At 38.1% G+C, this 17,766-nt stretch overlaps 1 protein-coding gene and 1 long non-coding RNA gene across 29 annotated transcripts in view; one reads left to right on the top strand and one right to left on the bottom strand.

Moving 5' to 3' along the window:
- ICA1L (islet cell autoantigen 1 like) overlaps positions 1-17,766 on the top strand; it is a 67,158-nt gene that overhangs the window by 33,921 nt on the left and 15,471 nt on the right. For all 28 annotated transcript variants that reach the window (XR_011528563.1, XR_011528567.1, XR_011528562.1 and 25 more), the window contains 3 exons: positions 1,019-1,101; positions 2,711-2,754; positions 13,371-13,445. Coding sequence is in view for 16 of the 28 variants with exons in the window: in XM_008517388.2 (XP_008515610.2) it covers positions 1,019-1,101; positions 2,711-2,754; positions 13,371-13,445 (202 nt within the window). In the remaining 12 variants the exon portion in view is untranslated. The remainder of the gene's footprint in view (positions 1-1,018; positions 1,102-2,710; positions 2,755-13,370; positions 13,446-17,766) is intronic.
- On the bottom strand, positions 10,479-13,848 carry LOC139076681 (uncharacterized). Its single transcript, XR_011528568.1, has 2 exons — positions 13,737-13,848; positions 10,479-10,760 (listed from the first exon to the last, which is right to left on the bottom strand). It is a non-coding gene; the product is annotated as an uncharacterized lncRNA (long non-coding RNA).

Raw genomic sequence — 17,766 nt, 5'->3', positions numbered from 1 at the left:
AAGAGAAGGTTTATGGAAAGGAAAACTTAGGAGGAACAAGTGGTGGAAAGTGTCCTGTGTTTATGTAAAAATGACCAGATTACCTACCTGATAATTTTAGAAGTTAAAGAAAAATTTCCTTGCTTTACTTTTACACTCATGTCATCGCTGTGATTCACGATGCAAAAATTCTGCCAGTTGGGTCATTATGTGTGTGTGATTGCAGCTGAAGAGACTACTGTGTTAGACTAGCTCTTTCTGTGACGCCTATGTGGTCCAGGTTCTCTCGGGCTGTGATTATAACGCTGTTAAGATTTGTAAGTCTTCTGTCAACCTTCTTTGCACAAGGCGGGTCCAGCAGAGCTGCAGCGTGGTGCTCATCTCTTCAGTTCCAGCAGGCTGGGGTTCAGCACCTCTGAACTTACCATTCTGCCTTATTTGCAGTAGAGCTTGAAAATGTCGTTGGTGGTTTGCTCAGGGCAGATGTGGTGTCTGTGACAGGTTCACATCTTGCAGTTGCGTATTCCTGGGGCCTGGTATGGATCTTTCAGTCATGTTTTGACATAACGTCTTTTGTTCTAATAGATACTCTTGAATTAGACTTTTGGGTTTTTTGTTGTGTGTGTGTTTTGTTTTGTCTTGTTTTTTACTTTTTCTATATGAGTGCTTCACTGGATAGCATACTGTGTATTTAGGCAAATTTAATATCTAACTTCTGCTCAGAATTTAAGTTGAAAATCTTTAGCTGGATTTAGGGCATTGCAATAGAGGCCAGCAACACAGTGTAAGTCTTCTTTGGCATATGACAAAGTTGTAAAGCTGGTGGCCAGCCTAAGTCACAAGCACACACAGGCGTCAGGGTAAACAAGGACACCGGCTCCGTTCAAACTACGTTAGCAGACATTTCCCATATCTCTCACTCTCTACTTCAGAACTATTCTATTTTATGTTGTTTTTTAGAATTTTTATTCTCGTTTTGTTTCACAAAGAGAGAAACGGATTCTTTCCATCTCCCTAACGTTGAATTTCTTATCCTTAGCAAGTGCAAGACACTTCAAGCAAGCCTACTGAAGACCACAAAGGACAGATAGAAAGCGACTCTCTCCCTGGAACCCTCGATAAGTAAGCAGGCAGAGGTTGTATATCGTGCTATGGAGTCCTGGATGCACTGTGTGATGTATCTGGAAACAGTTGTTTCTTCTCTGGCTTACTGGATACCTATTTCTATGTCATTTTTCCAATTAACATTAAACATTTGTTTTGAACCTTTTTTTCTCCCCATTTTTAACATGGGAGGCAAAGTCGATGATAGGAGTACAGAACAGTTGGGGTGATCAGTCCAAATTCTGTAGTTTGGTGGGCTGAGCCTGTGTTAAGAGTTTCTACCTGGCGATCCTGGAAGGGCGGCTTGAAACAGGAAGGGACAGGTGCAGGTGCAGCAGCTGTGAGAGAGAAACTGCTGAAAGTCTGTCTCCAGAACAGCGCAGGCGGGAGTGGGCCTGGTTCCCCGACAGCGGCCTCCTGCCCTGCACCGCCTCACGCTGCCCGTTTCCCTTTATCACATCTCACCTTTGTTTTCCGTTCTGAGCTGCCACTTCTCGTTTTAACCAGATTGCACCGACTATAATAATGAACCCAGAGATAAGGCCCAAACAGTGACAAACCAGATGCTGTTGAGTGGACGGTGATCCGAAATATAAGCATCTCCCCCTTTCCTCTATTGGGAAATCCAGACATTCTTTCTGGCTAACTTGAATATATAAATGTTTTAGAATGTAGATTAAATAATCAAATGTATAGTTATAAATTAAACTTATTAATTTAGTTACACATTGACATTTAAAATTATATGTTATGTTAAATATGTTAATTTAGTAAATTTTTTCAATTATCATATTTCATGAAAGTTTTATTCAAAATCATCTTCAGCGTTATGAGAGCTACCCTTTGAGTTTGCTAACAGCTTCCAAAGCACCTTCACCTTCCAGCCAAGTTGTTTAAAAAACCATATATGTATATTGTCATTGGAAATTTCATTCCAAGTCATAAGTATCTATTTTCTCTGTAGGTTTATTTTTGTAGTATTTGCAAATAAATACTGTATCACTTTTTGTGTCTTTAACGACTTATTAAAAACAACCTCCAATACTAGAATTGTGAGGTTATACCTCACAGTTGGAATAATGACTAAATCTGTGTTCAATTTCTTTGTCTCATTTTTTTATTATTATACCAGATGGATGATATAAATATCCAAAATTTGTATTGATTGAGAATGTTTTGGGCAAACGTGTCTTCATTTGCAAATATCACTGTTGGTGAAAATAGCGTACTCCGTTTTTCTGCAGTTCTTCATTCCCCCCGTTTCGCTCCCAAGTATTCTGGAGCAAAACCCTGGAATGCTAGAAAACTGACTTCACACTCGACGGCTTTGTTGACAGATGTTCTCTATGATATGGTACTTAGCCCAGTGCCTGCAGTGCTGGACACAGTGCCTGGTGCTTTGTCACTACTCAGTAAAAATAAGGGGTGAAGGATTGTTTTCACGGTCTCTGTAGATCTAGAGAAGAAGTAAGATTCCTCTCAGACAGATTTTAGGAGATCTGCTGGACAACTGTTTTATGTATCTCCTCAGTTAAAAAAAATTGTTTTAACCATATAAAGCTGTTGGTAGAATGAGTCCCAAATGTATTATAACCAAAATCTTTGCCTTTTTTGGTTTTTACTTAAGGTTAGTTTTGTCAGATGAAGAAGTGAGCTTGGGAAGTGAAGCAGGTAAGATGGTAAATTCATTAACTTGTGAAATGGTCACATTTTTTTTTTTAAAGATTTTATTTTTTTCCTTTTTCTCCCCAAAGCCCCCAGGTACATAGTTTCGTATTCTTCGTTGTGGGTCCCTCTAGTTGTGGCATGTGGGATTCCGCCTCAGCGTGGTTTGATGAGCAGTGCCATGTCCGCGCCCAGGATTCGAACCAATGAAACACTGGGCTGCCTGCAGCGGAGCGCGTGAACTTAGCCACTCGACCATGGGGCCAGCCCCGAAATGGTCACATTTTAAATGTCAGAACAGTTTGTCACAGCGTTTTAAAAGAGATTGTGTTAATATCCATTCAATTAAAAAATATGTCATTTTATAAGTCTCTTCTGTGCAAACACTTCTGAGTTAGCTTTCTTTTCTTTCCCAGCTTTACTGAGTTGTAACTGACATATAACACTGTGTAAGTGTAAGGTGTACGATGTGATGATTTGACCCATGTGTATATTGTGAAATGATGGTCACAGTAAGATTAGTGAACACATCCATCACCTCACCATATTTATTTTGGAGGCAAGAGCATTTAAAATTTACTCTCTTAGCGACTGTCAAGCAGACAATACAGTATTGTTAGCTATAGTCATTAGATTCCCCAGAACTTATTCATCTTATAACTGAAAGTTTGTACCCTTTGACAAATATCTCCATTTCCCCCACCCTCCCAGGCCCTTGCAACCAGCAATCTACTCTCTATTTCTATGAGTTCAGCTTCTTTACATCTCACATTTAAGTGAAATCATACAGTATTTGTCTTTCTCTGCCTAACTTATTTCACTTAGCATAATGCCCTCCAGGTTCATCCATGTTGTTGCAAATGGTAGGATTTCCTTCTTTTTTATGGTTGAATAATATTCTACACTTTCTTTAGCCATTCATCTGTGATGGACACTTATGTTGTTTCTATATCTTGGCTATTGCAATAATGCTACAATGAACATAGGGGTGCATATATCTTTTCAAATTAGTGTTTTTGTATTCTTTGGATAAATACCCAGAATTGGAATTGCTGCATCATGTGATAGATCTATTCTTAATTTTTTGAGGAATCTCCATACTGTTTTCCATAGCAACTGCACCAATTTACATTCCCACTAATAGTGTACAAGGGTTCCCTTTTATCCACATCCTCACCAGCACTTGTAAGCTCTTGTCTTTTTGATAATAGCATTCTAACAGATGTAAAGTGATATCTCGTTGTGGTTTTGATTTATATTTCCCTGATGATTAATGCTGTTGAGTCCTTTTCATGTACCTGTTGACCATTTGTACATCGTCTTTGGTTAGAAAAATGTTCAGGTTCTTTGCCCATTTTTTTTTTTTAAAGATTTTATTTTTTTCCTTTTTCTCCCCAAGCCCCTGGGTACATAGTTGTATATTTTTAGTTGTGGGTCCTTCTAGTTGTGGCATGTGGGACGCTGCCTCAGCGTGGTTTGATGAGCAGTGCCATGTCCGCACCCAGGATTCGAACTAACGAAACACTGGGCCGCCTGCAGCGGAGCGCGCGAACCTAACCACTTGGCCATGGGGCCAGCCCCTGCCCATTTTTTAATTCAGATGATTTGGGGTTTTTTTCTAACTATTGAATTGTGAGTTCCTTATATATTTTGGATATGAACCCCTTATCAGATATATTACCCATTGCATACATTGCTTTTTCATTTTGCTGATTTTTTTTCCTACACAGAAGATTTTTAGTTTGATTTAGTCTAACTTGTTTATTTTTGCTTTTGTTTCTTGTGCTTTTGGTGTCATATCAAAAAAATCATTGCCAAGACGAATGTCAAGGAGTTCTTTTCCCTATTTTTCATTCTAAGAGTTTTATGGTTTCAGATATTACATTTAAGTCTTCAACACATTTTGAGTTAATTTTTGTGAGTGGTGTAAGATAGAGGGCTAATTTCATTCTTCTGCATGTGAATATCCAGTAAGTATAGCTACTCCTGCTGTCTTCTGGTTATCATTTGCAAGGAATATCTTTCTTCATCCCTTTACTTTGAGCCGATACGTATCCTTAAAGCTAAGCTGAGTCTATTGTAGGCAGCGTATCATTGGATCTTGTTTTTTCATCCATTCAGCTATTCTGTGTCCTTTGACTGGAGAGTTTAATCCATTTACATTTGATTATTGATAGGTAAGGACTTACTAACTGTTTCGGACTGTTTTATAGTTCCTTCCTTCCTTTATTCCTCTCTTGCTGTCTTCCTTTGGGACTTAATGGCTTTGTGATGGTATGCTTTGACTCCTTTATCTTCACTTTTTGTGTGTCTGTTACAGGTTTTCCCTTGCAGTCACCATGTTGCTTACAGAAAATATTTTATATTCATAACATTCTATTTTATGCTGATAACAACTTCAATAGCATGAAGAAACTCTATACTCTTACTTCTTTCCCCCTCACATTTTAGGTTATTGATGTTACAATTTACATTTTTTTATATTGTATATCCAATAACAAATTATTGTAGTTACAGTTATTTTTAGTATGTTTGTTTTTTAACTTTTAAACTAGAGTTGAAAGTGATTTATGCACCACTATTACAATATTAGAGAGTCTGACTTTGACTATATATTTACCTTTACCAATGAGTTCTATACAATCATGCATTTTTACAAGGTTAATTAGCATCTTTTCATTTCAGCTTGTAGAATGCCCTTTAGCATTTCTTGTAAGGCAGGTCTAGTGGTGATGAACTCTCTCAGCTTTTGTGTGTCTGGGAAAGTTTTTACATCTCCTTCGTTTCTGAAGGACAGCTTTGCTGGGTGTAGTATTCTTCATTGACAGTTTTTTCTTTCAATATTTTCAATATGTCATCCCACTCTCTCCTGGCCTCCAAAGTTTCTCCTGAGAAATATGCTTATAGTCTTGTAGGGGCTCCCTTGTATGTGACAAATTGCTTTTCTCTTGATGCTTTCAAAATTGTCTTTGACTTTTGATAATTTAATTACAATGTGTTGCAGTCTCTGGTTGGGCAAAGCTGCTGCCATGCTCTGAGGTGAGGGGCACCCACTGACTGGGCTCTTTGGTCAAGTGGTGCTGCTGATTGGGTTCTCTGGTCAGGTGAGGCTGTGCTCTGAGGTCAGGTGGGGTCACTAGCTGGGTTCCACAATCACCTCTCATCAGGCCAGGTCGCTGGCTGTGACCCTGGCCAGATGGTGCCACTGCCTAGCCTCTGTGTTCAGGCAGGGCCACGGGCCAAAAGCTTCATGATCTGATGTGACCTCAGCTTGTGCTTTGTAATGAGGTGGGGTCACAGGCCGGGTTTCCCAATTGGACAGGATGGTGGCTGGGCTCTGCTGTTGGTGGACTGTAGACTTCCCGATTGCGTGGGGCCGCATGCTGTACCCCACAGTTGGGTGTGGTTTGAGGCTGCACTCCATGGTCAGGTGGGGTCCCTGACTGGGCTTCTGGCTGAGGTGAGACCACAGGCTCTGCTCAGCAACTGGGCATGGCCATGGGCTGGACTGCACTACCAGACTGAGCTTTAGACTGGGGTGTGCTGCTGGCAAGTACTGTAAGCTGGGCGCTGAGGCTCCCCAGGGTCACTGTTAGGGCTTTCTCATCAGCCAGGCTGCAGGTTTTAAATCAGTTTTAGAACATTTTCTCCCCTCAATGAGATTTCTTTTGCCCATTTGCAGTAATCCCTGTTCCCATGCCTAGCCAATCACTAATCTACCGTCTCTCTATATAAATTTGCCTTTTCTGGACATTTCATATAACTAGAATCATGCAATATGTGGTCTTCTTGTGTCTGACTTCTTTCACTTCTTATAATGCTTTTGAGGTTCATCCATGACATAACTTGTGCTGATAGTTCCTTTTTATTGCTGAATCCATTGTATGGCTATCCATACATTTTGCTATATAGTATTTTCATTATTATTCAGTTTCAATTCTTTTAAACTTTTTATTATATCTTCTATGACCTATGGCCATGAGTGATTTTAAAGTATGTTTCTGAAATTGCCAAATTCTGGAGATATTAAAATTCATCTCTTTGTCATTGATTTTTAATGTAATTGCGTTACAGTCAGAAAATGTGTCCTTGTGGTACTGATTCTTTGAATTACTAAGACATCCTTTATGGACTAATAAGTGGTCATATTTTGTAAATATACCATGTGCTTGAGAAGAATGTATATTCTCTAACTATGAAATGCAGGAGCTTATATATGTCTGTTAAATCAAGCTTACTTGTGCTGCCATAAGTCTTTTTTATCTTTAGTAATTTTTTATTTATTTGATATATCAATAATTGAGAAAGGTATTTTGAAATCTTCTCTATTGAAGTGGATTTTTCAGTTTCTTTCTGTGGTTTTTCACCTTATATATTTTGAGGATTTTGAAGTGAGGAGTGCATATAAGTTTAGAATTTTTATATCTTTTTGGTGAATTAACCTTTTATCATTATATAGTGACTCTTTCTGTCCCTAAAAATACTTCTTGTGTTAAAGTCTCCTCTGTGTGATATTAGCTTAGCTTAACTAGTTTTCTTTTTGCTAAAATTTGCTTGGTATACATTTTTCTACCCTTTACTTTCAACCTTCCCATGTCTTTATATCTTAGGTATGTCTCTTGTAAGTAAGATTGAGGTGGATTTAAAACAAAAAAAAAGTCTGATAGAGCAATTTGTCATTCTTTTATTTGGTAAGTGTAGTCCATTTGCCTTTATTGTCATGATGTATTTTAGACCTTTACTTTCTGTTTTCTGTTTGTTTTATCCTTGTATCCTTATTCTCTTGTCACCTGTTTTGTCTTATTTTGGATTGTTTGAGGCTTTTTCGTTTGTCTTTAAAGATTCCCTAGGCTTTTCTTTTTCCCATGTACTGGTTTGGAAGTTATACATTTTATTTCTGGTTTTGGTGGTTTCTCTTGAATTTTATCAGGCATACTTCATAAAGTCTAAAGTTTATGAATATCTCAGTATCCCCCAAAACATTACAAAGATCTTAGAAAACTAATTCTAATCACTCCCATCCCAACTCTCCAACTATTATTATCCAATATTTTATTTCTGTCTCTTTTTCTAATCTCCCACAAATTAGAACATTATTTTTATTTTGTGAAGAAATGTTATTTATATTTACCAATATTTTCCCTTTGTTACTATTTCTTCTTGTATTTCAGAGCTTCATTGTGACCTCATTTTCCTTTTTCCTTAACTACAGCTCTTTGTTTAGAAGTTGTTAAAGATGCCATGGTGGTGAGCTTGGCTTATGTTTATCAGAAATATTGTTATTTCTCATTTTTAAAGATAGTTTTGCTCAATAAACAATTTTAGATTGGTTGGTGTATTCTTTCAGCACTTTGTAACTATTGTTCTATTGTTTTCTGCTTTCCATGGGCTGTTGAGAAATGTTTTGTTGGTCCAATTATGGTTCCTTTATAGTGAATTTATCTTTTCCATCTGGCTGCTTTTAGGATGTGCTATTTGTTTTTGATGTTCTGCTATTTCAGTACAGTGTATCTAAATGTGCAGGTTTTTTTGTGTTTTTTCATCTTTCATAGTATAAGTTGTGTTTCTTGTATATGTGTTTTTTATCAGTTCAGGAAAATGCTCAACCATTATCTTTCTTTTGATATGATAAAGTATGCATAACTCAACCATTATCTTTTTTTTTTTTCTGGGAAAGATTCACACTCACCTAACATCTGTTGCCAATCTTCTTCTCTCTCTTTTTTTTCCCCTCCCAAAGCTCCAGTACATAGTGGTATATTCTAGTTGTAGGTCCTTCTAGTTCTCTGTGAGCTGCCACCACAGCATGGCTACTGACAGACCAGTGGTGTGGCTCTGCACCTGGGAACCGAAGCTGAGCTGCCAAAGCAGAGTACACCGAACTTTAACCACTAGGCCATCAGGGCTGGCTCCATTATCTTTTAAAATATTGCCTCTCCTCCTTTTTCTCTATTCTCTCCTTCCCTAACACCAGTAAGCTGATGTTAGACCTTTTCATTCTTCCTTCATATTTTTTAACCTCTCTTTCATATTTTCCATCTTCTTTCTCTGCTGCATTCTATGTAAAGTTCTTTCACTAATTTTTTCTTCTGGCATTTAATCTACTGTTTAATATACATGAATTTCCCCCTCCCCCAACAACTATACATTTTATGTCTAAAAGTTCTATGTGTTTGTTTCACAAATATGCCTAGTTGGGGTTTTTTTGTTGTTTTTAAGATTTTATTTTTCCTTTTTCTCTCAAATCCCCCCAGTACATAGTTGTATATTTTAGTTGTGGGTCCTTCTAGTTGTGGCATGTGGGATGCGGCCTCAGCATGGTCTGATGTGTGGTGCCATGTCCGCGCCCAGGATCTGAACCTGTGAAACCCTTGGCCACCAAAGTGGGGTGTGTGGACTTAACCACTCGGCCATGGGGCTGGCCCCCTGCCTAGTTGGTTTTTATAGTCTTTTGTTCTTTCTCACCTTTTGACTCATATCTGTATCTAAAAATATAAGCATTTGAAGTCCTTGATGCTGGTGTCCTTATCTATTATTTGTTGGTTTCTCCCAGTTTTCTTGTGGTGGCTTATCAGTTTGTTTAGTGATTTCTGATTGTGAGCTAATACTTATTTCCTCTTAATCTGTGGGAATCCTAGAAGCTCAGATGATTTTTCCCTAGTAAAAATTCACATTGCTTCTTTCCAGAGCGAGGTAACGCATCCATCTGGTGACCACTCCAACCTCCTTCCAGGGCCTTTATCTTATGTGGGAATCCTGGGCTCAGCTTCGTTCCTTGGTGTTTGCTGAAGGCTTTGTCTCAGGAGAGCAGTGTGCATATGGGCACCTGCCTTTCCCCTCTGCTCACTACTCATCTCTCCCAGCTCTGGTTTCAGCTTACATTGTTTGTTTCTAATAAGTCTAGCAATGCATTAAAAGTATATTTTATGGTTTTTGCAAGAGGTTTTTTTTTGTAAGGGAGGGTACTTCTGAGTATCTAGTCTATTATATTTACAGGTAGCATTTTTCATTGGTCATATTAAAAAGAACGTTTTGAAAATATTCAGTGTCCCTGGGACCAAGATACCACCATCACTACTTGTAGGAGTGGAAACTGGGATAACATTTCTGGAAAACATAAACATCCCAGACTTTAATTGAATAATTTTACTTTTAGAACTATCTCAAGGAAGTAATTTGAAATGCCTTCAAGCATTCATTCTCTGAGATATCTACTCAAGTGGTGTTTCATATAATGGAATAAAACTATGCCTTTTGAGCTAGCCTTTCTCTCACATATACCTGTGTTGATCCCAATCTCACACACATCTGTAGCATTAAAATAAAGCCAAAGCCCACATGAATCCATCCCAAAACATTACAGAGTAAAGCAGATCGTCATTAAAGCTTTCTAGAGAAGCGAGAGGAAGGCCATGACCCTGCATCTTATAAAGCAATACTCCTTGAACGATCCTGGTACTGGGGGCTGGCCTGATGGCGTAGTGGGTAAGTTCACACACTCTGCCTTGGCGGCCCAGGGTTTGCAGGTTCGGATACCAGGAGTGGACCTAGCACCACTTATCAAGCCATGCTGTGGAGGCATCCCACATAGAAAGTAGAGGAAGATGGGCACAGATGTTAGCTCAGGGCCAGTCTTCCTCAAAAAAAAAAAAAAAAAGATCCTGATACCAAACTTCTTAACCTCAAGTTTGTGTGCCCAAGGTGCAGCAAGCCAAACATTGAGACATCAGTGCTTGGAGACTGAGAAAGGTTTATTTGAATTGGCCAAACGAGAAGGTGGGAGCATGGGTTCAGTCAAATCCACCATCCCGAGAGCAGAAAGCAGGAGGGTTTATCGAGCTAAGGGGCTCGGTAGGAGGAGCTTCAGAGAAACAAAGGGTCCCTCCCAATAAGCCCCTGGGCAGTCTGACTTCTGGCCTTCAAGGCTGCTGAGGGCCAGATCACAGCCTCCCCGAAGGCCTTCTCTTTCTTCTGCGAAACAAGCTCACAAATCCTCGAGACGCAAGTCACCCCTCAAGTTAAACAAGAAAACAGCAAATTAGCACGATTCATCTATGCCTGTGTTGGGAACAAGGTCAAAAGGCAATCATGTTCTTATTGAATATCTGCAGTAATCCTCAGGTACCCGGCTTCAATCCTTTAACACATCTGTCCATTCCCCCAACTCTTTTTCTGAGTCTTACCAAAAGTTTCTGTGGTGTGACTGCCTGTCTGTCTGTCACCCATTCCTTCCCTGCCCTCAGACCCTAATTCTCCTCCTTGCTTCCTTCTCTCGCCACCTCTAGAATCCCTTTCCCATTCCCAGAGTTTTCCCTCCACTTTTTTTCCCAACGTTCAACTGAAATCTTTACCAATGAAGTCCATTTTTCTATCTTCTGTATTTTTTCCACCATCTTTATATGCTAACTGTATTTGAACTTAGAACCTAATTCATCCTGCAGTTTCCTTATCTTAAGGCTAAATAACCGTGAGTTCCTTATATCTTTCTTTTGCATTTGTTTTCCTTTTGATTACTTTGATTGATTTAACCTTTTCTACTTTATTTTGTAGCATCAAATTTTGTAGCAACAAACTGAGCATTGCATTTTAATAAGAATGTAGTAAGATGTTACTTCCTTGTCCTTAGATGTATTACACCCTTTAAGCTCTCTATCCAGCAACACTACCCACTTTTGTATACAGGAGACATTTACATTTCATTTATATTTTTAGAAAATGACTCTGATGATAGTTGAAAATATCAAAATCTTGGATTTTTTTGGGTCTTTATGTCTATCCTGGGTTGCAAATGAGGTAGAGATGGATTGTGTGGGAAACTGACTCTAAGAAACTGGCTCCCATTGTAGTAATAGGGCATAATTTGTCTCAATGTAGGCCCAAAACTTGTAGATAATTTTTATTAAAAAACCAGTTTTTGTCTATGGGGGTTTTGGTTTGTATGTTTGATTTTTTGTGTGTGTGTATGTGTGTGTGAGAAAGATTGTCCCTGAGCTAACATCTCTGCCAATCCTCCTCTTTTTGCTTGAAGAAGATAGGCCCTGAGCTAACATCTGTGTCAGTCTGCCTCTATTTTGTATGTGGGTCACTGCCACAGCATGGCTTGATGAGCAGTGTAGGTCCATGCCTGGGATCCAAACCTGCGAACCCCAGGCCACTGAATCAGAGTGCATGAACTTAACCACTATACCACTGGGCTGGGCCCCTGTTTGAATTTTTTAAGTGTTAAAAACATTCAAAAGAGCCTAAGAGAGTATGCTGTCTTTTAGCACATGCGTTTGATCTCTCCCTCCTGATAAAGTCTCTGCAACAGTCACTCTGGTGTAGGTGCTGCTCACAGCCACATGCTGCTCTCAGAAGGATAAAGCAGCCCTTGAATTAAAAGCAGACCATATTCAATCATTTATTCACCCAGTCAACCTAAAAGGAACACGTGGGTGTCAGAGACACGAAGATCAGGCAGAACAGAATATAACATGGCCTTTTAGAGAATATAGGAGGAGAACAGGTCCATCAGGAGAGGAGGCGGCTTAAGAGTGTGAAACTTGTTTTTTTAGCTGAGGGAGGTACAATTGACATATAACGTTATACTAGTTTCAGTTGTACAACATGACGATTTGATATTTGTATTTATTGTGAAATGATCACAATAAATCTAGTTAACGTCCATCACCGTACATAGTGACAAATTTTTTTCCTTGGGATGAGAACTTTTAAGATTTACTCTCTCAGCAAATTTCAAATATGCAGTACAGTATTATTAACTATATCTGCAGTCACCATGCTGGGCATCACATCCCCATGACTTATTTATTTTATAACTGGAAGTTTGCGCTTTTGACTGCTTTCACCCATTTCCTCCCACCCGACCTCTGGCAGCTACCAATCTGTTCTCAATATCTGTGAGCTCGGTTTTTGGTTTCTTTGTTTTTTTAGATTGTACCTATAAATGAGATCATATGGTATTTCTTTCTCTGTTTGACTTATTTCACTCAGCACAATGCCCTCAAGGTCCATCTGTGTAGTCACAAATAGGAAGATTTCATTCTTTTTTATGACTGAATAATATTCCGTTGTATATATCTACCACATCTTCCTCATCCATTCGTCCATCAGTGGACACTTAAGTTGTTTCCATAACTTGGCTGCTGTAAATAATGCTGCAGTGAACACAGGGGTGCATATATCTTTTCGAGTTAGTGTTTTCTTTTTCAGATAAATACCAGGAAGTTGCCTTGCTGGATCATATGGTAGTTCTATTTTTAATTTTTTGAGGAAGCTCCATACTGTTTTCCATAGTGGCTGTATCAATTTATGTGGAATGTGAAAACTTTTAACTTTCAAGGGGATGTATATATATCACAGGACCTGAATTACCTGTGGATATTATAAGGTTATTTGTTTATAGACATATAACAATTATATATATATATTATATTAGGTATCTATATACACAAATACAACTTTTATATATGGTTCTTTAAATTTTTACATCTCCCTTTTATATGTTTTATAATCTGCTTTGGTCAAGTCAACACTTTGGCAGAATCATTATAAAATATTACAGTAGATAAGCATGCTAAGTTTCTTCTTGCTCCACTTATTTTTATGTGCTTTTGTTTTAGCAACTGAAGATCAAAAGGAAAAACATTTTCAAATGAGAGAATTTGAAGCACCTCAGATTTCTAACTCTGAAAATGGTAAGAAATTATAATTTCACTATATATCTGGATAATTTATTACTTAAAATTCTTTAGTTTTTATTTGGTATTTATTTCCTTAACATTAAAATCTGTTTAGGTGTCTACACAGGGATGCAACCCGATGCTTCTACTCTGTAGCCCATCACAACGGAAATTAAATAGTTCCTTGTTTTGTGTGTTTTGACCCTGTCCGAATGTATCTGTGTAACTGAGAGGCCAGACAGGACTGTGTCTGTCTGTCTGCTCCGTGTCTGACCATCCAGCAGTGCAACACTTGGTGAATACTACCTTGAATGTCTTCCTCCAGCAAGTACGTTGCAGGCATTTTCTCCCAGTTGGTCCTTTGTCTTTTGACTTCTCATATAGTTGGTTCTTGCCCTGTAAATATTTTAAAATTTTTATATAGTCAAATTTATTAATCTTTTTTTATTGGATCTGGATTTTTGTCATATACAAAACCCAGATAGAGGAATTCATTTATGCTTTCTTCTAGTATTTATGTAGTTTTTACATTTAGATCTCTAATTCATTTGGAGTTTATTCATATGTACGGTGTTAGAAATGGATTAAGGGTTATCTTTTGCAAATGGCTATCTTTTATATCATTTGTTTAAAATGTCATCTTTGCTGCAGTAACTTGAGATAACTTCCAGTCCTATGCTAGATTTCCATATGTACTTAGGTTTATTTATGGACTTTTTTATGTTTCTTTTTTCTTTCTTTCTTACTTTTATTTTTGAGGAAGATTAGTCCTGAGCTAACATCTGCTGCCAATCCTCTTCTTTTTTTTTTTTTTTTTTTTTGCTGAGGAAGACTGGCCCTGAGCTAACATCTGTGCCCATCTTCCTCCACTTTATATGGGGGACACCTGCCACAGCATGGCTTGCCAAGCAGTGCATGGGCCTGCACCTGGGATCTGATCCAGTGAACCCCGGGCCGCCGAAGCAGAACATGCGAACTTCACTGCTGCACCACTGGGCCGGCTCCTTTGTTATGTTTCATTGGTGTGTGTGTGCACCAGTGCCGCATGGTTTTAACTACAGAAACTTTGTGTGTTTTTGCATCTGGTAGGGTCAGTAACCTCCTCCTCTTTTCATTTTTTTCTTAGCTATTCTTGCATGTTTATTTTTCAATCTGAACTTTATGTCAAATTGTCTAGCTCTGTAAAAAAGCTCACTGATACTTTTATTGTGATCACATTAAATGTGAAAATTGACAGCTTGATGGTGTTGAGACATCCTAACCCAAACACGGGACATCTTTCTATTTGTTAAAGTTTACTTGTATATCTTTCAGATATAGTTTGCTTCATATAGGTTTTGAACATTTCTTAAGTTTATTCTTAAGTATTTTTTCTTTATTGTTGCCATTATAAATGAGGTTTTCTTTGCCAGTGTATCTTTTAACTGGTTATTGTTTTGTTTATATGAATGTTATTGATTTTTGCATGTTAATTTCATATCCTGCTGCCTTGCTGAATTTTTTGTAGTTTTTTTATTTTTTTTTTTTAGGATCGGTACCTGAGCTAACAACCATTGCCAATCTTTTTTTTTTTTTCCTGCTTTATCTCCCCAAATCCCCCCGGTACATAGTTGTATATCTTAGTTGCAGGTCATTCTAGTTGTGGCACGTGGGACGCCGCCTCAGCATGGCCTGATGAGCGGTGCCGTGTCTGCACCCAGGATCCGAACTGGCGAAACCCTAGGCCGCCAAAGCTGAGCACGCAAACTTAACCACTCGGCCACGGGGCCGGCCCCTGAATTTTTTACGGTTTGAGTTGGTGTTATCATTGACTTTCTAGAGTTTTCCAGGTATACTGTAATGTCATCGGGAAGTAGAGAGAGTCTGTTTCTTCTTTACCGATTCTTGTGACTGTAGCTGATTTCTTCTGTTTAATTGCATTGGTTACCACCTCCAGAACAATGTTCAGTAGCAGTGGGCGTTTCTTGATCTTAATGGAAATGCTTATAATGTTTCTGAATTAATTAAGATGCTGGCTTTTGGACTGAGGTATATATTTTATGTTGTTAAGGAAGTATCCATACAGTCCTATCTTCTCAAGAGTTTTTATTAGGAATGGTCGTGGAATTTTGCCAACAGCTTTTTTAGCATCTATGCCAGCAATTATTTGATTTTTATTCTTAAATATATTAACATGATGAGACATATTAATAAGCTTGCTGATATTACACTATCTTTGCATTCCAGTTATGGGTCCAGCTTTGTCGTTGTGCTTCTAGTCTGTTGATATTTTATTTACTATTTTTGCATTACTATTGATTTTCCTGTGAAACCATCTAGGTCTGGTGCTTTTTGTGTTTTCTTCTCTGTGGAAATTGGTCTGCTTAAGCTTTCTATCTGTCCTGGGATCAAATGTAGTGATTTGTATTTTTCTCAGAATTACTCATTTTTTCTAGATTTTCAAATTTATTTGTGTGGAATTGTACAACATCTCTTTTGATTTTTAACAGCTTTCTTGAGTTATAATTTAAGTACTGTAAAATTCACCTGCTTTAAGTGTAAAATTCAGTGATTTTTCTAGTGAATTTATAGAGTTGTACAACCATCAGCACAATTGAGTATTAGAATATCTCCATTACCCCCCACATTCTCTCATGCTTGTTTGCAATTAATTCTTGCTCCCACTCCCAGCCCTACGAAATCACTAATCTGATTTTTGTCTCTACAAATTTCCCTTTCCTGGACATTTCATATAAATGAAATCAGATAAAAGATAATCTTTTGTGTCTGCCTCTTTTTTTTTTTACTGAGGAAGATTCACCTTCAGCTAACATCTGTGCCAGTCTTTCTCTGTTTTGCGTGTGGGTTGCCACCACAGCATGGCGGCCAATGAGTGGTGTAGGTCGGCGCCCAGGAACTGAACCTAGGCTGCTGAAGCGGAGCATGCCGAACTTAACCACTAGGCCACGGGCCAGCCCTGTGTCTGGGTTTTTGTGTCTTCCATTAAGCATATTGTTTTTTAGATCCATCCATGTTGTATATAACAATAGTTATTACTTTTTTCCTTAATTTTTTTGCTTTAACTCTTTTTTTTTAATTGAGTAAAATTGGCATATAACATTGTGTTTCAGGTGTACAGCATTTAATTTGATATCAGTATACACTACAGAGTGATAACCAGCAAAATCCATTTACCATCCTTCACCATAAAAACTGAGCTTCAGCGGTTTTGCCAGATCCCCAACCTCCATCACCTCTTATAACCACCAATCTCTTCTCTGTATCTACAAGTTTGTTTTTGTTTAGTTTGTTCGTTCTGTGTTTTTTAAAGATTTTAGTTTTTCCCTTTTTCTCCCCAAAGCCCCCCAGTACATAGTTGTATATTCTTTGTTGTGGCTCCTTCTAGTTGTGGCATGTGGGACGCTGACTCAGCATGGTTTGATGAGCAGTGCCATATCCACACCCAAGATTCGAACCAATGAAACACTGGGCCGTCTGCAGTGGAGCGTGCGAACTTAACAACTTGGCCACGGGGCCAGCCCCTGTTCTATGTTTTTTAGATTTCATGTGAATGGAATAGGCATCTATGTGTTTGTTTGTTTGTTGTTTTATCTTCCACATATGAGTGAAATCTTACGGTATTTGTCTTTCTCCATCTGGCTTATTTTACTTAGCATAATACTCTCAAGGTCCATCCATGTTGCTACAAATGGTAGGATTTCATTCTTTTTTATGGTTGAGTAGTATTCCAAAAAGACAACCTGCTGAATGGGAGAAGATATTTGCAAATCATGTATCTGACAAGGAGTTAATATCCAAAATATATAAAGAACTCATACAACTAAACAACAACAACAAAAATGAGCCAATTAAAAAATGGGCAGAGGACCTCAATAGACATTTTTCCAAGGAAGACATACGGATGTCCAGCAGGCACATGAAAAGATGTTCAACATCATTAATTATTAGGGAAATGCAAATGAAAACCACAATGAGATATCACCTCACACTTGTTAGAATCACTGTTATCAAAAAGACAAGAAATAATAAGTATAAAAGGGAACACTTGTATATTGGTGGTGAGAATGTAAATTGGTGCAGCCACTATGGAAAACAGTATGAAGATTCCTCAAAAAATTAAGAATAGAAATACCATATGACCCAGCTATTCCATTTCTGAGTATTTATCTGAAGAATACAAAAACACTAATTTGAAAAGATATGTGCATCCCTATGTTCACTGCAGCATCATTTACAATAGCTAAGATATCAAAAGAACCTAAGTGCCCAATAATGGATGAATGGATAAAGGAGATGTGGTATATATACATATACCCAGACACACACACACACACAC

This window comes from Equus przewalskii, chromosome 17, assembly GCF_037783145.1.
Source record: "Equus przewalskii isolate Varuska chromosome 17, EquPr2, whole genome shotgun sequence".
NCBI classification, from domain to species: domain Eukaryota; kingdom Metazoa; phylum Chordata; class Mammalia; order Perissodactyla; family Equidae; genus Equus; species Equus przewalskii.
The sequence above is the reverse complement of the archived record's forward strand: the minus strand, read 5'-3'. Positions and strand labels throughout refer to the sequence as shown.